The sequence below is a fragment of the Dermacentor albipictus genome, chromosome 10, assembly GCF_038994185.2.
Source record: "Dermacentor albipictus isolate Rhodes 1998 colony chromosome 10, USDA_Dalb.pri_finalv2, whole genome shotgun sequence".
In the NCBI taxonomy this organism is placed as follows: domain Eukaryota; kingdom Metazoa; phylum Arthropoda; class Arachnida; order Ixodida; family Ixodidae; genus Dermacentor; species Dermacentor albipictus.
In genome coordinates this window covers 70,576,445-70,598,204 of record NC_091830.1, presented here as the reverse complement: position 1 = coordinate 70,598,204, position 21,760 = coordinate 70,576,445, and the positions used below count along the sequence as shown (strand labels likewise).

At 46.8% G+C, this 21,760-nt stretch overlaps 1 protein-coding gene across 5 annotated transcripts in view; it reads left to right on the top strand.

The window, feature by feature from the left end:
* The window catches only part of LOC135898393 (uncharacterized), a 67,329-nt gene that overhangs the window by 25,809 nt on the left and 19,760 nt on the right, over positions 1-21,760 (top strand). Inside the window, exons 2-4 of one of the 5 annotated variants that reach the window (XM_070527309.1) lie at positions 6,979-7,064; positions 10,134-10,338; positions 16,397-16,515. In XM_070527309.1, coding sequence (XP_070383410.1) covers positions 16,466-16,515 — 50 coding nt within the window. In that variant the 5' untranslated portion in view covers positions 6,979-7,064; positions 10,134-10,338; positions 16,397-16,465. Of the gene's footprint in view, positions 1-6,978; positions 7,065-10,133; positions 10,339-16,396; positions 16,516-17,021; positions 17,316-17,371; positions 17,426-21,760 lie in introns of those variants that run through there. The other 4 variants (XM_065427313.1, XM_070527310.1, XM_065427304.1 and 1 more) reach the window with 4 other exon arrangements.

Sequence of the window (21,760 nt, the reverse complement as noted above, 5' to 3'; positions counted from 1 at the left end):
CATGAATAATGTGCCAGATCTCATTATAAATTATGAGTACTCTTTGTGGTTCAATTTATATACCATTTTATCAGGATATGAGCCATCCCCTCCATATGCGTTCACAATAGTGTATGCCTGTGGAGGAAAAGACTTGCTTGTGGGAGAGTTTTGAAAGTAGCAAATCTTCAATTCTTTAAGCTCAGTTTCCCGATGGAGCATTGAATAGAACCAAAGGCGTGCAGCGTTTGTCATTATTGAAATACTGCTGCCATCAACTTCTTAATATTGCACAGTATCGGTTTACCAGCTGAATGGTCGAAAAGGGTCACGTGAATCACTTGTGTGAAACAAACGCTTACAGCACAAAACATCAGCTTCACAAGTGCTGAGTAGTTTACTTTCTGTCGATCTAGGCCGTATGGTGCTTAGTAAATTCGAGAGAGAAATTAGCTGCGTTAGTAAGGCACACTAATTATATTTGTCACGCAAATGTCAGGATATTGCTTATTTCGATAAATGTTACGAATACAAATACTTTACCCTAAATGTTTATATTACTTATATATCGCCGCAGGAAATCTGCTTTGCCTATCTAAAACTGGCTAGATAGTTTGTTTTCCTTCGAGCACTTTTATTCGGACCATCAGTTTCGCTTTATTAGCCATAGGTCGGATACACTGCTTTGCACTTCACTGATAAGTGTTAAATTCAGAATGCAGTGTGTGAATGACACGCACTTTAGCGTAGTACAATACTCCTCTTTTTCTTGTTGAAGGTGTGTGCCTGGCTTGGAATGTAAGTGGAAAAATTTGCGAAAATGCTGTTTCAAAAAGATCGAAATGTGAATACTAGATAACTAAAGTCGAGAAAAAAGTACAGAAACAACATTAGAAAGAATTCAGTGACTGCGGTCAGGTAAGAGTCCTGTTTTGCTAAAAGACATGCATAACTTCTCAGGCACAAACAGGCAACTTTTTTTCATCACATAGAACGAATGTATGCAGTAGATGATCACCATCGATTTTAGGTATGCTAAGCTCTGCACATTTACGCTACATTACATGGTGGCATTTTACGTACTAGAACGATGACATGATTATCAGGTACGTGTTACTTGAGGACTCTGGAATAATTTTGACCTCCTGGGGTTCGTTGACGTGCACCAAATGCAAGGTACAGGAGGGAATTCGCATTTCGTTCCTAACGAAATCTGACCGATCCCGCCGGGATTCAGTTCCGCACCTTCTGGCTTGGCAGCGCAACGCCAAAGCCACTTCGCCACCGTGGCAAGTAAAGTGCACGTATATATATATATATATATATATGTATATATGAGATCGAGAGAAAGAAATATACAGGAGAATTTATTGAAGAAACACAGATGAGAGACGTGACGTATCAGCACTGTGGCCTGCCACTCTGCTGAGAGGGAAATGGAAGGTGAGAAAATGAAGTGCACGAGGGGTGATGTATATAGCAGGTATGATGCGAGTATAAGCACATGGATGTCCGAATAAGGCGTTAACATCCTTTTATGCAGACCTGTGCTAAATACGAATTGCGAGACAGCCTCTATGACTTGAAGTACTTGCAGAGCATCTAAGTAGGTGAGGATAGCTGAAGGCTTGCCACGTATTGGCTAGGACCCGCATATGACTCACTTGGCACATGACCCACACATGACACTCATTTAAGCACAAACTGTATGCTTGGCGTAAAGTAGATTTTCCTCATGACATTGGAAGGCATAGATGCAAATGGATGTATGGTACCCTAGAACATTTGATTAAAGAATGTTTTACAGGATCATCAGTCGATCCACGCGCATTATCGACTGCACACAGCGTTGCCCCAGCATTTTCCCAATTTTTGCTGAATTTGATCTCGGCGCCATTTTCGTCTTTGCCAAGGCAACGAACAAAGTCCCACGTCACTTGTAAGAAACAGCCAGAGTGCCCTGGATCGCTTGCATGCTTAATCTATTGCGAAGGCCGCAATTTAAACGATGCACTTTAAAATGTTCCTTTACATCCGGCATTTAGTTTCCCTTATTTTCGCCAAACACAAACATATAATTTGTTGCCAAAGCTACCAGTGACCCACAAACTTCGGGCTACGGCTACGCGTTACCGGCAACGCACCTGTCATTGTCGATAGATCTGAACAAGATACAATCTTAAGTTTCTGAAGGAAAACACAGAAAACGTTTACAAATACTTTATTATAGATGAGCACAGGGAGCACGCGAAGGCTCGGTTATCGTTTGCGATGCTTCTAAATGACCAGGAACGTTAATGTTTTGCCACTGATTAAACCTAAGGTTACCGTAATCATCCCGGAACTTGAAGTTCCTATCTGGTACATAACAATTTGAGACGTTTCTTTACAAGATAGGAGCGAACAACTGGTCACAACTTACCAGTGACTGACGTACACTTTCGCAAGTAATTTTATTCTGAAAATTTCCTTCAATTGTTGAGCATGCCCTGCGACAAGTTGGCCTATTCAAACGAACTGTGGCACATATTGTAGTGGCTGACTGCCAATCAGGGATTCCGGTTTCATTGTTTTTCATGTGCTGCGAAGCGTTACCATTTATAGTGATTACCGATATTAGGATACTTCGCATACTTTCCGATAGGGACTGTCTCCCTGTGTGATATTTGCCTGTGGCTTTTTTTTTTCTTTTCTGACTTGATACGCTACCAGAAAATGCCACATAGCGCACATCACGATGAAAGTTGACGTAATACGATTAGCAAGTAACAAAGGAGCGATACAACATATTGCCACCGCAGAGATGCGTTATATATAAAGTGTGTATTCAGCACGGTTCTTCTTCCGCGCTTCTCCTTATACGTGCTGGGGCATTCAGCTGGGCCATCATGAAGCCCGCATGCAGCGCATGCGTGGATATACATTCACAGAAGTTTGTCTGACCATATATGATGCGCGTTCCAATGCGCCCAGGTAACAGTCATTCTTTTGCCATTCATGAGTCGCGCATACACATTGGCACATTTCCAGTAGAGGCAAGTGGCATCGAATAAGGTCGCTGAAGAGCGGGTGCATAACCAGTGGCACATGGCTAGTCGCCCAGGTTAGCGTCGAAGGGTTTAATTGAATAGCGGCACGTAGGCAGCGGCTGAAACACCGTAACAGAAAAATGTCGAGTTGACTGGCGAGATTAAGAGACAGTGTCACACACCTGATAGCACAAGATGTTCTGGTAATAGCTTTAGAGCCCGGTCCCTTGAGCACAGCAGGCTACTGCTATAATTATTCGACCATGGAGTATGCAGTGTCTCAGGTTAACAAGAAAATGGTCAGTCATAAATATAGAAATGTATAAATAGGTGGTTAGGTACCTGTACATATTGTGAACATTATAGTCCTCCGTTTCGTTCTTGATCTCTCTCTCTCTCTCTCGGTCTCTCTCTCTCTCTCTCTCTCTCTCTCTCTCTCTCTCTCTCTATATATATATATATATATATATATATATATATATATCTATATATATATATATATGAATATATATTCATCATCATGGTTAGCGTCATGCGCTTGCAATGCTCCCACAACATTTGAGCGAATAATTGACAATGTATTAGATGGCCTAAAGTGAAATAGTACTTACTTTCGCTACCTTGATGAGACAGTCATATCTTTCATCAATCTCTACGAAGTCCTGACATGACGCTCACTCACTGCCCATAAGCGAAATACGAAAAAAGTGCCACTTCGGCACCAAAATTAATGAAGTACTTGGAGGTCTTATAGGCAAGGAGGGCATTCGAGGCGACCCCAATAAGATTACCGCTGTTCTCCGTTTCCCCAGACCTCAACGAGCCGCATACTTGCGTAGCCTTTTTGGTCTAGTTTCACATTTAGGACGCTATATACGTAACTTTGTAATCACAGTCGCGACGTATCAACTTTTTGCTTCTGTAACTACCTACGCGTGGTCGGACGAGTGCCAAGCCGCTCTTGACACACTCAAGCGTGCACTCTCGTTCGAACCTGCGGTTTGTCATTTTGACTACAACCGCACCCGCTCTTCTACATGATGAAGTTTGTGACTGCGGTATCGGCGCTGTTCATCTGCAGCGTCAGAAAGATTCTGAACATGTGGTCGCAGGCGCAAATCGCACGCTGACAGCTGCTGAGAAAAAGCATACGATTACCGAACAAGAGTGTCTCGTCATTGTTAGGTCCAACCAAAAATTTAGGCCTCGTCTGCATGATTGCCACATTTATGGTGATTACAGATCACGAAGCCTTGTGCTGGATGGCGATGCTCAAGAATTTGTCGGGATGACTCGTTCGTTGAACACTCGACTTACAAGAATACGACTTCAACGTCATCTGCAAGTTCGGAAAAACACACCAGGAAGCCGATGTTCAATCTCGCTCTCCCCTACCACGTTTTCAAGCACTCCTCGTTTACCACTTTCCATGAGCAAATCTCAGGACGGGCCTTCTGTAGTTTGTTCGCTTACAGCTCTCGACCGCTTCACACCCAACGCATCTTGCATCCCCGTGTTGATGAAATTGCAAAAGCAGGCGTGGAGTGTGGCCTGATCCTGGTGACCAGAACCGGTAACGCACTTCCTCACCAGAGCAGGATTGGCCACCCTGGTGCAGTACTTGGCCACAACCTCCTATATGAACACAACAATAAAACCCCGGCCCTCAGTCACCAGCAGCTGCGAAGCAACTGACCACGGCGGTGGTCAGACCTGCGACGCAGCAGAGGGTGCTAAGAATCCCTCGTTCTGGACAGGCCGCCATTGGAATCTGAACTTGGCAACGTTTAACGCTCGAACTTTATCTAGTGCGGCGACTCTAGCAGTACTATTGAAGGAATTCGAGGGCAGTAAATGGGATATAATAGGGCTCAGTGATGTTAGCAGGACGAAAGTAGCATATACAGTGCTAAAAAGCGGGCACGTTCTGTGCTACCGAGGCTTAGCGGAGAGACGAGAACTAGGAGTCGGATTCCTGATTAATAAGAATATAGCTGGTAAAATACAAGAACTCTATAACATTAACCAGATGGTGGCAAGTCTTGTTGTGAGATTTAATAAGAGGTACAACTTGTTGGTCGTACAGGTCTACGCGCCTACATCCAGTCATGATGACCGGAAAGTCGAAAGCTTCTTTGAAGACGTGGAATCGGCGATGGGTAAAGTCAAAACAAAATACACTATACTGATGGGCAATTCAATGCCAGGGAAGGAAAGAAGCAGGCTGGAGACAAGTCAGTGGGAGAGTATGGCATAGGCTCTAGAAATAGCAGGGGAGAGTTATTAGTAGAGTTTGCAGAACAGAATAGTATGCGGATAATCAATACCTTCTTCCGCGAGCGGGATAGCTGAAAGTGGACGTGGATGAGCCCGAATGGCGAGACTAGAAATCAAAAGACTTTATGCTCTGCGCTAACTCTGGCATCATACAAGATGTGGACGTGCTCGGTAAGCTGCGCTGCAGTGGCCATAGGATGGTAAGAACTCGAATTAGCCTAGACTTGAGGAGGGAACGGAAGAAATTGGTGCATAAGAAGCCGATCAATGAGTTAGTGGTAAGAGGGAAAATAGAGGAGTTCCAGATCAAGGTACAAAACAGGTATTCAGCCTTAACTCAGGAAGAGGACCTTAGGGTTGAAGATATGAACGACAATATTATGGGCATCATTAAAGGGAAGCTGAAGAGTCTATCTAATTCAATAAGACGCTCATATACGGATGCGGGAACCTTATAAACCATGTAGGTAAAATTTGGGTTTTTTTTTCAATTAGGAGGGACGTAATCGTCGGTTGAAATTGCGCTGTAGCTCCGCCCCATCGAATGCCGCGCGCTGCTGCTGACGCTGACGATGCGAGCGGAGACCGGAAACCGCGGTGTTGTGACGTCAACTCTAGTGGTTCGTTCCTTCGCAGCGTCCGCGACCGTGCCTGACCGCGCTTGTTTCTGCGTGCGTGCCATCGTAATCTGCTTCGATCGACCCTGCATTCCTTTGTTGGTGCGTCTGCGTGTATGTAGAGTGGTAGTCAACGTTCGTGGTAGTCAACGTGGAAGTCAACAGATGAAGGTCACTACACGTACTGCATGAACCGGGAAGCTTTTCACGCGTTTAAACCGGCTTTGTAGATTGCCGACAGCTTTGGACAGTGCACAAATGCCGACGATCGCATCCCCGCTTACGTTCCACGAGGGGGCATGCAGGAACACAACACTACAGTTGTTTGACCGGAAACGAGCTCACTAGATCGGCGAAAGATCGGCGAGATCACTAGATCGCTTTGCAAAAAACATACTCACCAAAGAGCATTTCCAACACGAGGAGATCCCAAGACTTTGCTTTCGTTCGCGTCGAAAGCACTGCTCGCACTAGCATCGTTTGCTTCTTCGAGAGGCCGGCTCTTCGCAATCGGCTCGTACATGTGGGGAGTAATGCCGAACTTCTCAGAAAAACGCAGTCTCTCTCTCTCTCTCTCTCTCTCTCTATATATATATATATATATATATATATATATATATATATATATATATATATATATATATATATATATATATATGATATATATATATCAACTTTGTGGCTATGGTCTTCGGCTGATAACCACGAGGTCGGGGGTTTAAATCCCGGCCACGGCGGTCGCATCTGATGTCTACGCATTTAATGTCTACCCGCTGGAGTTTCTGCATATTTTGCATAATAAGCATCGAACCCACTTGTACACAATGTTGATGGAGGTATTGTACATTTGTAGCACATTATCTCAAGTTTGACTGTATAAGACGCTATCTTCTGGAAACCGCAAATGGCTGGCAGGATTAACACTGACGCTCAATTCCACCGCTTTGCCTGCTCCGATGCGTTGAAGAGCTATGTTTGTTGCCTGACCGTTTTTGTGATTGGTAAAAATACTTGCTGTAGTGGATGGCACCCATGTTACGCGACTGAGGCATTAATCTGGTTTCATCAATCTCTAGGCAGGCTGTCAGGGCATCCGATTCACAAACAAGCAATTTTCGGGACCACGTTATGCTCAGACGACGGCAGGGCCCGTGGCTGAAACGTAAGTCGCTTTTACAAGTCGTTTTCCCACTTGACGCCAATCTGGCAAAAGATTACGGATATATATATATGACACCGGGGTGGTTGGAGAAGTATGGGAGCGGCCTTTGCCCTGCAGGGGGCGGAACCAGGCTGAGGACGACGATGATATATATATATATATATATATATATATATATATATATATATATATATATATATATATATATATATATATATATATATATATATATATATGTATGTATGTATAGATAACGTGGTCTATTCAGACTATTACTTGCTTCATGTTACGATTACGGCAACCTGTTCAAGGAAGATCCACCGGCCATAACGCCGAGTATTGACTCCTCAGTGCCTGAGGCTCCCTTTATGTAAAATAGTTTATGTTGTAAGCAAAACACGTGCTCTTTATTGTTGTATGTACTTCGCAACTTCCTCTTCGCAACAAACGACACTATCATGTTCAACGTTTTGGTTGGGCACCAGCCTTTTCCGACAATGGTATTAAAGATTTGATGAAGGCAACCTACCGGCGAGAATTTGGACAATACATTTATTTTGCTTTTCAACGTGGATTGCTTCCAGTCTCCAGGTAGTTGCCAGGTACTCTTGCCTTTTATATATTTTATGTGAGTGCGCACATGTGTGTGTCTGTAAATACAGACGTACTTACGTACATACAATGCCTATACATATATAGAGTTTGTGGTCTGAAAGAAAAATTGCGTCAGGAGACAAAGGAGGCAAGTGTATTTCTTCTGCAATTTTGTAAATCAGCTGTTTTCGCTTTCATCTGTAAAATGCTGACCAAATATCACATCCTAATAACGGAATGGAATGGAATGGAAAACTTTAATCACTCTTTAAAGGTTTTAGCGGGTCGAGGCCGAAGTCTTCGTTCTTGAAGCTGGAGTCCTCTTCAGCCATGGATGGGCCCCTAGTCCAGGGCTCCACTGAGCCGGGCCGCCTCGCACGCGTGCGCTATTAGAGCTCTTTGAGTCTCTAGCTCGCGGCTGGTGAGCCAGCTCTCCCATTGCTCCGCACTTGGTGTTTTGTATTTGTGGAATGCCTGGTTTCTTGTACACTCCCATGTAATGTGGTATAATGTTGGCTTAGCTCCACACCACGGACAGGTTGCGCTATACTGCGTGGGGAACATCCTACTTAGTATGTGTAAGTTTGGAAAGGTGCCCGTTTGCAGTCTCCGCCATCCTGCGGCCTCCTCCTTTGTTAATGCTTTATGTGGTGGCGGATATTGATATCTTAGACCCTTATAGATGTTTAATAGCTCTGAATAGCTGTTCCCGCAGTTGATCTGTGGCCCCTCTGGGGCGGTTGACGTTCCTGCTCGGCTGGTCATCCCTCGAGCTAGGCAGTCCGCCCCTTCGTTGCCCCTGATCCCTGCGTGGCTTGGTATCCAGATAATGTTATGTGTGGGTTGTCCCTCAGCGATTGGAACTCTGCTGAGGATCTTGAGCGCCGTGTTACTTATTTTGCCTCTTATATAGCTCCGGCACGCCTCTTGTGAATCTGTTAGAATATTGAGCGATATTCCTGTTCTATAACCTTCTTCCGCTGCCAGTGCGACAGCAATTTCCTCTGCCTCGGTTATGTTAGCCACCTCGGCCGTGAGTCCTGTGATTAATTCTCCTTGATTATTTACTACTACCGCTGCCGCGTTGTTTTTGTGTGCGTGTGAGTATAGGGACGCATCGGTATAGACTGTATTGTCCCGATGTCCCATCGTCTTTTCGTAAAACTCTGCCCTAGCCTGTCTCCTACTCGCATGGAGGTTTGGGTCCATGTTGCGAGGGATAGGTTGTATGCGTAGTTTATTTCTTAGTGGGTCTGGTATTGTGGCCCTGCTACTTTGTGATTTTTCTACTTCCCGACCTAGCTTTGTCAGGAGCGCCCTTCCCGTCGTTGTATTGCTGAGTCTTCGTACTTGTGCGTTGAGCTGGCATTCCCTGAGTTCTTCAAAAGTGTTGCTGATTCCAAGTTGCATGAGCTTGTCGTTGGATGTGTTCCTTGGGAGGTGGAGAGCTGTTTTATACGCTTTCCGGAGGATGGTCTCCACTTGCTCTTTTTCGGTTTTGGTGATTGCATGGTACGGCAGTGAGTATGTGACCCGGCTGACTATCAGGCTGTTGACCAACCTGAGTGTGTCCTCCTCTTTCATGCCATATCGCTTGTGTGCCACTCTGCTAATCATTCGGCCCACCTGTCCTGCTGCTTTGTTTAGCAGGCAAATTGTGTGGCTGCATTTCCGGCTTCCTTGCAACCACATGCCGAGGATTCTAATCATCTTTTGTTCCGGGATGTTCTGTCCTTCTAGCCTTACTTCGAGCGGGGCATCAGTGGGGTGCCTGCCCACCCTGAGGAGTTCAGATTTCTCCGTGGAGCATCTGAGGCCTCTTTGCTTTGTGTATTCTTCGATGCAGGTGGCAGCTTCTTGTAGTGCCTCTTGTTTATCCCCTAGTGAGCCTTGAGTAGTCCAGATCGTTATGTCGTCCGCGTATATTGCGTGACTGATTCCTTGGATCTTGCTAAGTTTCTTGGTAAGGTTGACCATCGCTATGTTGAAGAGTACTGGCGAGATTACTGAGCCCTGCGGAGTGCCCTTGCATGGCGTTTGAAAGGCGTCACTCCGTAGGTCTCCTAGGCCTACTGTCGCTGTTCTGTCGGTTAGGAAGCTTCTGATATAGTCATGGACTTTCTTCCCGCAATTAGTGGTGTTAATCCCCTCCATAATGGCGGAGAAAAATGTCACGTTTTATTTCTCCTTGCGTCAAACATTCTTACCCTACGAGGAAAAAGTGTTTTATGATTAATAGGAACAACATGGCTTTGACAATGAAACGGGTACGCATGACGGGGGGCTGTCGCGGAGGTTTGGTGACACATTGACTTGTAATATGTGTTGTTTAGGGGGTACCACAGCAATGAATAGAGGTTGCACTTGGAGCTGTCGTGGCGTGAGCACACTTGAGGGTCAGGATTTTGCATGTGAGGCACACAGTTCAGGACGAGAGATGGCTATTGTCACTGACACTCTACCACGTTTCTGCAGGTCATGCGGCTACTTCCAATGCTCCCGTCTGCGATAGCTACTGCAAAACACAGGGCTACAGCGGATTTTACGGTGAAGACACATACACGTGTGTGTTCCTCTAGACAATAAACACTGGACGGGAGACAATGGCGATATAAAGTGTCCGCCCATACAACTATGTGTTATGTGTTATTCCGGAGCGTTCTCTATGAGAGCACAGTAGGTAAGGCATAAAAGGACGTACAATTGAGAAATTACGAGGGTAGTTTCGACACGCTTGCTACGAATGCATCACATAGCGTTGCATTACATGAATCGAATGTGCTTACTGATAAGAGCAGACATGTATTGGTTGAGATCGTAGAGTGAGTGAGTCTTTATTGAAGCATACATTGAACGTCTAGCCACCACTTCAAAGAAGCGGCAAGCCGTCGCATTGCCCACCACTTTTCTCACCTTCCAAACACCGCTACGACATCTGCCTGCGAGCACCGCCGTCTACCACCCGTGCATGCCGGCGGCATCCAATGGTATTGGCCTCGAGCTCCACCACTGGAAAAGCTGGCGCCACCGTCGGCGTGACATGCTAGGAGGGATCACGTGGACACAGCGGCCGCGTCGGCAGCTTCGGGAGCGCCGAAGCGAGCTGAAAACGAGTTTAAATTCCCTCGTACACTGCGGTAATCATTTAGTGGCGAAATTTTCCCGCTTCGATTGTCTCCTTTACAACGCTTGAAAGCACTACAATAGGTAGTGGCTGCCTTTGAAGGCGCGCAACATGGTAGGCTACTGCTCGGTGCCGCAAGGCCGGACGCACGTAACGGAGGCCGGTGTCAGCCTTATTCACACGTAGCCGCAGGACAAGAAGCTGCGTGAAGCTTGGCTCGCGAAACATAAAACCGACAAACAGTCATCGGCTACAACTCGGATACGCAGCAAACACAGTAGCGAGGAAGATTTCTGCTACGGCGCCCGGTTTGCGATGTTCTGAAAACGCGCACTGAGACGCTCGCCCGAGTCCGCTGCCCGACTAATGTCATGACGGTTTGGTCTATGAACTTTTCGATGCTATAGATACTGGCAAGTTCACTGGAGTGGAAAGGGAGCGGTAAGAAGCACATTTAAAAAAAGCATGGCATATGGTCATGTTTGTGTTATGAATAAATGCACTGGATTAAAAAAAAAGGAGCAGCAAGAAATCGCACGCTGAGAACGCCGATAAACATACAGTGCGACGCAACTCGACAAATAATATTGAAAGGTCAAACAATTTAGAAGAAAAAAAAGATTGAATCGTCGCGACGGCACATCACAGTCCCCGTAGGCGTCGAAGTCTCTACAATTAAATTATTTTTGAACAGCTCTGATAGCACCCACGCAACAATGGTTGGTTGCATACTGTCAAATGCTCATACTCTGCGGCCTAAAGCTCATGGCACGGTGCGAAAACGCGCGTGCGGGGAAAGCGAAACAGTGCGCGGACAAGCATGCAGACGCGCAGTCGGTCGCTGCGAATCTGCGCGATCGCTGCATTGAGGCTTCGTTCTATTACGCTCCATATAGTTATACAAACACTATAAGAACATATTTCACATAGTTTGCTCTCAGCGTTTACCTACCTTTCACGCAAGAAGCCGGTTCTGGAGACTTCATCGCGGCGACCGCGCGCAGTGGCGTTCACTGTACGTATCCGGTAAAGCGATAGCGTCTGTAAACGATTGTGTGCTTTCAGTTTGCCCAAGAATATTATATTTAGACAGTAAAAAACGTCTCTCGTTTCGACAGTACTTACAGAAATGTCCGAGAGAGCTCGCGCGTGGTGTTTTCAGTGAGCGCTGACAGCAAAACCTATGAGGAGCGCGCCGCGTGATTCCTCATACTACGCCAGCGAGGCGCTTCCGATAGATGGCGACTCCGTAACTCCTCGCTGCCAACTGTGCGCATCGTCCGCCCGGAGATTGAAGCTGCCTCTCCAGTTCCTCCCCAGGTTCGCCCCCCAGACGATCCCTATGCAGCAATATCCCTCATTAAAACCTTTTTACGGCAAGAATGGGCGAACGACAAACTTCGTTCACTTTTCCCAGTCAGTAGAGCCGACTACCGCTCATCTGGCGTCTACAATCTACCACAAAGTTCGTACGCTCATCCTCGTTAACGAAACTCAGAGGATTGGCGCACCTTTGATGATACATATCTGCTCCTGCTGTGGACGCGCTGGACATATTTCACACCATCGTTGCATTTCTTGGAACTCGCTGCCTTGGCCCAGCTATCGAAGCACCCAGCACCCGTCTGGCACTTATCTCTCGTCGACACCTATAGAAGAATACGCCACTCCAACATACCCTGTACGACCAAACCGCTTCCCTTTGCCACGCCCACGCCTTTGCCACTCCTCTCGGCCTCGTCATTTTCCGTCTCCTTCTTGCTCCTGCCCCTCCTCGGAACACTAACGGGCGCAGTTCCGAGGTGTGAGCCTGCCATGACGACCCGATCTGAAATTCCTCGACTTATTCTGCCTGGTCATCACAATCTTTGCAAAGAGGACGTGGACGATGTACCTGTAACCCCCCTGATTCACACAGCAGCACACATATCGGCTATCAACTCGAACCTCCGTACGCGCCCAAAAGAAAGTCCTAACTCCTGCCCCGTTCACTGTCATCGGCGTTGCCGACGGTGGAGTTCCAGTTGTCATTGGGATGCGTGCCGCCCGTGTCACTGTAGCCAGACACCATACTTCTGTTTCGTTTTCTGTCTTGGAGCAGTGCACACACCAACTCATCTTGGGCCTTGATTTTCTGTCGGCACATACGGTCGTTATTGACTGCTCTGCGGGTGTTTTCCAGTTCGCCCTGCCGTATGCAGTTGACCCTCCTGATCATACGCCGGGTCGACTATGTTCCACCGATTACGTTCGCCTACCGCACGGAGCCGTGACTCATATTGCCGTTTCACCAGATCCAGCTGTCGCCGACAATGATTACGTTGTGTCGCCCAAATCCACCTTCCTCATATCGCAGGATGTTGCATTTGCCCACATGGTGATCCGCGTAAATGGCAGTGCCACCTGTCTCCCTGTGGTGAATTTTGGCCTCTGCCCTCGGGTGCAAGCTCAGGGTGTATTTCTTGCAACCGTGATCAGGCCTTCAACAACCATATTGGTGATAATTGGTCTTAATCGGTGATAATGCGTCACCTACACCTACTGGCTCGGGCCCTACAACCCGAGCATTAAAACCCTTCACGTCATAGATCGCTCATGACCTGCCCACCATGCGTACGCGCTTCGTTGCCTTCTTGCCTCGTACCGGGCCATTTCCATCTCGATGACCGGCCACTTGGTCACACGTCTGTTGTGAAACATCAGATACACACCGGCGACGGCACCCTGATTTACCGACGGCCCTACCGCGTCTCCCCTACCGAACGCCAAGTCATACAGAATGAAGTCGAGTAGATGCTTTCTCGAGGTATAATGGAGCCTCCTTGTAGCCCTTGGGCTTCCCCGGTCGGGCCAATGGACTGAGTCATTTGTTTATAATTACCCAAACTGTAGCCTATCTTATTTGTAGACAAAATAATTTTAGTTCACGTCATTGTAGACCACACTGTTTGAGGGTCATTGTGGTACATCCACATGGAATATATAGCTGGTAGCGAAGTTTTCATAGAAGCCCGTACGTTTAAGACATGGCGGTTTATCGGGGCTCATGGGCTTTAGCGCCATCTGTTTAATGAGGGAATAGTTCCGGCGGGACAAAACTAAAGTGATGTCGTGTCCGTAAAATAGAAAGTGCCATATTTTTGTTGTCAAAAGCGCGAAATTCATTTTGGTGGCCTGTATTTATATCAGTAGTTTCAACCGCCCCGCAATTCGACTCAATGTGTGTTTCGAGATTTTAGCGGAAAACCGGTGCAACGAATCGTCAGTCGTAGGGGTGTCGCAATCTCACCCATGTGCAGTGCATCGTTTTCTTGCTTGTCGAAGAAAGTTGGGAGTGTTGAGTGCCAGTGGCATTGTCCAACTTCGAACAAATCGGCCAGTGCAGCCGCACGAAGGCAGCTGAGTGAACAAATATCTGGCGGTCTTAACGTACAGCTGTTGGCTGAGTACGTGTACCTACGCTGAAATACACCTGGCGTTCACAATGCCACCTGAATTCATTGGCATGCTAACAACGTAACATATCATTGGGCCATAGAGTAGGAGTTTAAGATACGAGCGTGGCTTTCCATCGACTTCCGAAAGGTGTATTACATTGCAATTGATAGCGACGTGAACGTCCCCCGTTTTTTTAGCAAGCGCTAAAATAGTGGTATTTTTTGTTAAGGATCAAGTTAAAGAGAGTAGTATTTCCTTTCTCTCTCGGCATATATATAAAATGAATAAGAAATTTTATACTTGTGGAATGAAAGCAAGTTGTATGCTGTTCTGAATGAAAGTGCATTTTTTCTTTAACAGTTATTGTTGCATCACACCAGGTCGTGCTTCAATCACGGCTCCCATGACCACATTTGCTGGTGTCAGTGACAATTGACTCTGAATCGCTCGACGCTTCGCGACCCATTTGAATGAACCTTGCATCCAAAATGACACCGACATGACTTACCAGTTGTAGAAGACGGACCATTGCTGGCTTTTGCGGCGACAACGTGACAAGGCCTTTACGCGCTGGGTGGACTGGTGGGCTAGTTTCGGCATCTAGAAATTAACGTCGCCATGTTTGTGAGGGCCAACCGAAAATTAAATGCACGTTGCATATTTGGCTCTACCTTTCGAACCTACGAATGATTAACGCAATATTACGGAATTATGTCAAGAAAAATATTTGTTTCATCATATTTTCTCCTTTTGGCGTGCTGCTTCCTTTTCCGTGTTTTCAGTCTTCCGCCAACATGCGGCGCTGTGGCGGTTATCGCCTCGGCTGCAATTCTGTTCGTCTGCAACGGGGGCTCTCTGCACACATGCACGCCTTCGCTGTTTACAGTTTGTTGCAAGATTTTCTTTCTGTACTGGCCTGTGTCTCAGCAGTGCATGAGAAGCAGAAGAAAAGCCACAAGAAGTTCTGCGCGGCTCTCTGGTGGGCCAACATGGGATAGAACAGCAGGCCAACTTTTTTTTTAGTTTCCAAGAGAAGGAAAGGTAAACACACCTTCTATGAAGTCGCTATCTAGCGTATAGCTGCAAGCCTCATCGAAACGGCTGTAAGACGGAAGGAAGGGCATTCACTACATTTTTTCTGTGGTGCGTTTAAACATTGAAGATACCTGTCGACAGCAGCTCCTGAGTCGAGCGAGCGCTGGCTAACCCGCTGGCAGAAATTGCGTTATCTCGAAGACAGCTGTGCACTTTATGAAAGAACAAGGAACTGATAATTGATTCTTGTTAAAGTCATTCGAAAGCTTGCTGCATGGAGGAGGGGGTTGGGTTGCAGAACACTGTGCTTGCCTGCTGTTCTTGGTTGGATAGCTCCAAAAGGTGCGGAAAACCAAATGAAAGGGAGCTGTGATGGCACAAAAAGCACGACGAGGGCTGTTTTCATCGCGTTGTCTGCCAAGGCACCGCGTGCATTTTACGTTATGCAGCGAAATGTTGCCTCTCGCCAATAATAAAGAAAGAACGCCTGCTTGTCTGCTCTGCTCTATCGGTTATTCATGTGCGATGTTCGCGATTGTAAACTGAGAACTATGCAGACCAGTAGATTTCTGCTGAGAACGAGGGAATTCACCTCCCTGTCTAGTCGCGCAATGCGTACGAAGGTGCTTACGTCAGCTCTTAACGAGCCTCGCGTTCTGGTGTTCCCGCAAAGTTATTTTCCCCTTGCGGAATAGAAATTCTTTTAAAGTATGAAATGCTCATAGACCGTTGACTAGTGGTTTACAACTTTTGGAAGCTAGGCTTCCTGTAATTAGTATTCTGCAGAACGAGGGCGAGAGAGAGTGAAAGAAAAGGTTAAAAAAATAATCCATTAGTGCTTTATTGACAAGTGAATGAGAAATTGACGGATGAAGATAATTTAGTGTAAGAAAGTGATCAGTATTTTAACACAACTGTTGACAAAGCTGCGTTACTAAATGTGTTACTTCAATGTAGTAAAAGTTAAAATAGGAATTTGGATTTTACTTTGTGCCATAGTTTTAGCATAAATAGCACAAAAATATAGTTATAGTTGGTGTACATAAATTGAAAACACTGTTTTGCGGAAACAGGGCTAAAATTTGTTCCAGAAATTGCGTTATGCGTAAGCACATAACTTACTACCTCCATTTTTTTCCAGACCACCAAACTAGCACGAAGAAGTCCACCTCCCACGGATCTCACTCGTCTGTGGTATAGAGTATGCGAAATGTGCGGCCTTCAGCCCTTCAACCGGTCTCGCTTAATGATATTTTTTGCGTAAGTAATCACACATAACTGGTGCGGTAAACTGTTTGAGTTGGTAGGATTATGGCATGCAAAGCGAAGAAGAAAAAAAACATTAATTTTGCGATTCAGAAATTGTAAGAAGCCTTGTTACGTATATGCGTCTATCGAATGTGCAATTTGTACTGTTGACACGAGATGCTCAGTTCCGCAATATTTATCTGTGTATCATATTGTTTGCTGCACAAAAGTCGCCCATAAAAGGGCCAAAGAAAGAACTTTATCAATGCCGAATAGCCACGCTCGTAAAAGAATAACAGCCACGCGCTATGGCATCCAGGTTCACGTATATTAAAGGAATAGGGAGAAATTTTAGGAAAGACAGATGCACTGCAGGCATGTATTCAATACATCAGTAACCACACACACACAAAAGAGAAACGGCCATTACAAAAAGAAAGAGGCCGAAACTGACAGCTGTTAGGAGGAAGCAGATTGCAGCGGCAAACGCAACTCGTGCTAGTTAACTCTTGCGTATGCCGAGCAAATCGCGCACTCGTCGAGAACATTGCAGACGACAAGCGGGATGGCAGTCTCCCACTCGCGCATAACCGAATGAAGCCGTTGGCAGAACAGCACGCCTCATTTGTTTTGCTCAGAAGTTTGTCCTACCAAGCGCCAGGCGAGAAAATGGCGCTTGTGACGCAATTCCCGTTTGCCCGAGGGGGAGGGAGGGGGGAGGGGGTTGGTGCACCAGCTGACATAGCCGTGCCATACGCCGATCTTCGTCGGACTTTTCTTGGGCAGGTCTCCACCACCTGTATCTGCTTGTGGTATGTTCAAAACAAAGCAATTACGCTTGTTATGTTGTAACTTGCGAAGACGGATTCTTGCAAACTCGATATGTGCAGTTGTTCGATGATATTGCCTTCATTGCATGAAGGTAAGAAAAAGCGCGTTTGTTGAGTTTGCGTGGCCCTTAGAAGTCAATTTAGAGAATACCGGCTGGTCTAATTAATAGAAATATGTCTCTCTCACGGTAGTATTGAAGTGATATAATGTGTGTGTTATTTTTTAGCAAATGCACTTGACTGCGATAAAGACGCCGACGAGGCAAACACAAGACACCGGCGCCAACTACAGACTCATCTTTATTCGAAGACACGCACCTATACGCGCATCCTGCTTGCAAAGCGAACGTGATCGCCACGATATACAAAAGCAATAGACAAGATAAGGCTAGGACATGCCCCTACACGTAACCAACCTTAAACGAGATAATCGGATACATGAAAAGTATCTGGTGTGCTTAGATGGATTTCTCGGTTCAAGCCTATTACGTATAGATACGCGTTTCATGTGCTACCCTTGTCAGCTTGAAATCGCGGTACAGTACTTCTCGGCTTTGCCTACTCAACAAATTTTATTACTGACATCTTGTGTTTTTGTCATCACACCAGCTTCTCCATGTCGCACAAACAACTCCAAAGCTGGTTATTTCCAGAGCACTCGCATTTCTGCTCATCTCCGACCCTTCTCCATACAAACAGCGAAGAGCTGGAACGACCTGTGTCCCCCCGTTGTGCATAAATTCCGTTCTGTAAGTTTGAAGATTTACATAGGAAGGATTATTGTGTGGCTATGTATAGCGTAGGTGAACGTTCAGGCTTTATGTGAATGTACAAGATTTATGTTGATGTACACACTCTTTTGGGTATACTCACATCATGCTATACCCCATAACCAATGGCTTTTGAAGTAAATGAACTGTAGAGGAGGCTTGCAACGGTATATTGGGTTGACCTCTCCGGCGCTTTCTAGTGGGTCGTCCTCGTCAGTGCTCTTGCTCGGGAAACGCTGCTCGTGTTGGGAGTCCGTTCTCTGCACTAACGGTTGGTCCAAACGGCGGTGACTAATAAACGCCTTTACAAGTGGTTCAGGTTGCTTCAGCCTACAACGTCACCCATGTAACTTCGATCCCGTACCCTACGGTCAACCATGCCGGAAGACGCATCCCAGCAAACGCCTCCTACTCCTTCTCCAGCAAGCGCCTCCTCAGGCGGTCCTGTGCTCTGGTGTGCCTCGCCACAGGGACCCTGGCATTTTGAAACGTATGAAAGTAAAATATGAAAGGGTAAGCGCCCTGAACAAATGGGACGATCCCGCCAAACTGAGCAACGTGCTCTTCCATCTCGAGGGTGTCGCCGTGCTCTGGTACAACCATGAGACCTCTTTAGTGGCTGTGTTTTGTCGCCCTGCTGTGCTGAGCAGATTCGCGTTTGCGAGAACGGGCACAGCAGCTGGGTGAATAATTTACCAGCTACATAGAAGCTGTACGGGACTTGTGTAAGAGAGTCAATGTGACGGTATAGAGGGTATAGGAGTTCGACAATATCAGAAATATCTTAAAAGGGATGGAGGACGATGCTTTCAACATGCTACTTGCCAAGAATCCTGAGCCCGTGACAGACATCATCACTCTGTGCCGAAGCTACGAGCAGCTACGCAAGCAGCATTCGTTGACACGTCGCCCTTCCTCGCACGACGACCTCATTTCTGATTTCGCTACCATCTCCAACCAGTCAGCGTTGCTTTGTTGAAATGAAAGCGTTTTTTCAGGAGGAAGTTGCACGCCAGCTCTCCTTTATAGTCTTTGCTGAGCTGCCATTACCCCAACAGCCTGCACCGAATTTCGTGCCTTCGTTCCATCGCACTGTTTAGCAGGAAATCGCCGAGGTCTTGCCAGAGCAGAGCCAACATCTTGCGGCTGCACCACTCAGCTACGCTGAAGTCATCGCGAGTACCCAGCTGCTCTCTTCAAGTATGCCTCTCCCTTCTGCTGACTCGTGCCTAAATGCCAACTGCCGCCCGCCGTGCAGTCATGTGAGGAGGCGCACGATACAAGGCGTCCTGTGACCTGCCGCGGCGATCAGGTGGCGTGCTCCCCACAGCAGGCTAATATTATTTGCGTGTGGATACGTCGGTCACGTCGCGCATTTCTGAAATCGTGTGCAGCCGCCTAGCGCCCCACCATCCATGACAAAGCAGTCCAACCACTCATGTTACGCCCCCCATGCCGCCGACTTTGCGCCCGACAACTATCCGCCGTTAACTTTCTCCGCGCCGTCGCTCACTGTCGCCGATGCGACCTCGCCCCGTAACTCAGGTAGAGGGAAAGTAATCGTCGCAGTCCAAGAGGCAAAGTCTGCGACCCCGTGGAAATGTGAAAGTCCTCAAGGCAGTCCCTCGAACGTAATCGACGTGTTCGTTGACGGTGTTCGCACATGTGCACTCGCGGACACAGGAGGCGCTGTATGTGTTATGGATGCTAAACTTTGCCATATACTTCGGAAAGTGACGGCGTACCTTTCTGGGCTGTCCCCCCGCGCAGGCAGTGCTCAGAATGCTCTCTACTTAGCGCTTGCACTGCTCGTGTTGTCATTGCAGACGTTCTATACGCTATAGAATTCATAAATCTTTCATCGTGCTCTCATGGGGTTATTCTAGGCTGATATTTTCTGTCGCGCCACAAGGTCGTTATCCATTGCGCACAGGCCGAAATAATAACTCTAGCCGCTGTTAGATTTGCCGGTCATTGACATTTGTTCGCTTTCGGGGAAGCTACTTGTCCAAGCCGCCCCCCACGTGCCTCCAAACGCGTCAACGGTTGTGCCCATGTACTGCACCGGAATCTCAGACGCTGTCGCACTACTGTCTCCATCTGACTGCTTTCTCACTTTGCAAAGGTCTGCTTCTATCTTTTGCGACAGTGGACATCACACAGGGCTCCAGCTCTATTGTCGTTTGCAACCCATTCCCATACCCGGTTACGATACTCCGAGGGCAACGTCTTGGTAATGTAGAAACGATCGAGGACGTGCAAGTCATGGACGTGCAAGTCATGGACGTGCAACTCACGGACGTGCAACTCACGGACGTGCAAGTCAGGGACGTGCCCGATGACCGTTACTGCAGTAGTTCCAGTGCGCTCTGTGCTGTTCCTACGTGTGATCTACCGCCCAATGACGTGTTCGGTTCTTCTATAGGGGGTGGCCTTACATCGGTCCAGCGGTCTGATCTTTCCGGCCTCTCATTATAATTAATTTTGCTTTAAGGAAATCTTCCCTGGGCCGCACGTCGTCTGTTACTCATCGGATCGACTCTGGCTCGAGACCGCCAATGCGGCTACATGCGTATCGTGTATCTCCTGCAGAACGTCGTGCTATCAACGAATAAGTCCACGACATGCTTCGCCACCAGGTGATACGGCCTTCGAACAGTTCATGGACATTCCCTGTCGTCCTTGTTACGAAGAAAGATGGTTCTGTGCCGTTCTGTGTGCGCTGCCCGCGCCTCAAAAATATTACCCGCAAGGATGTCGACCCTCACCCGCGTATAGACGACGCCATTGACAGTCTACAAGAAGCAGAATTCTTTTCATTTTTCAGTTTGCGGTCGGGTTATTGGCAAGTACCCATGGCATACGCCGATAGGCCGAAGGCAGCTTTTGGCGCACCCGATGGCTTAAATGAATTTGGCACAATGCCTTTTGGACTTTGTAATTCGCCAGCAACTTTCGAGCGCATAATGCACACAGTTCTACGCGGCTTAAGTGGCACACATGCTTGTGCTATGTTGACGACATTGTAGTTCTTGCTCTTGACTTAACCGCGTACCTTCAACGGCTCCATTGTGTTTTAACGTGTTAAAGAAACACTGGCCTACAACTAATCCTAAAAAAGTGCTGATTCGCTGCTCGGAAGCTGACAATTCTAGGTTACATAGTATACAAGGATGGAATAGTTTCCGTTCTAGCCAAACTTCGGGCCGTCGCGGAATTCCCAAACCTAACGCCCATCAAAGAATTGCGCAGTTTCGTAGGCCTCTTCTTACTTCAGACGCTCCATCCACAATTTCTCCGCCATCATATCGTCCCTGACGAATTTTTTCTGCTTCCTCTATCTTTCCGACGTTATAATCTAGAATTTCGGTTACTTTCTTTTTGTTATCAGCATAGCCAGTTCAGAGAAGGAACTTTCATGCGATTTAGTTTTTTATTAGTTCATTTGTTTCTTGGGAGAGCAAAAAAAAATTAATTATGGGATTTTACGTGCCAAAAGCACTTTCTGATTATGAGGCACGCCGTAGTGGAGGACTCCTGAAATTTCGACCACCTGGTCTCTAAAGAGCATGGGAGAGCCTTGATGCTTATGCTTTATATTAAAACGTGAAAAAATTGGCCGATCATGAAGTTGTTACAACGTCGAACAGTTTCGAC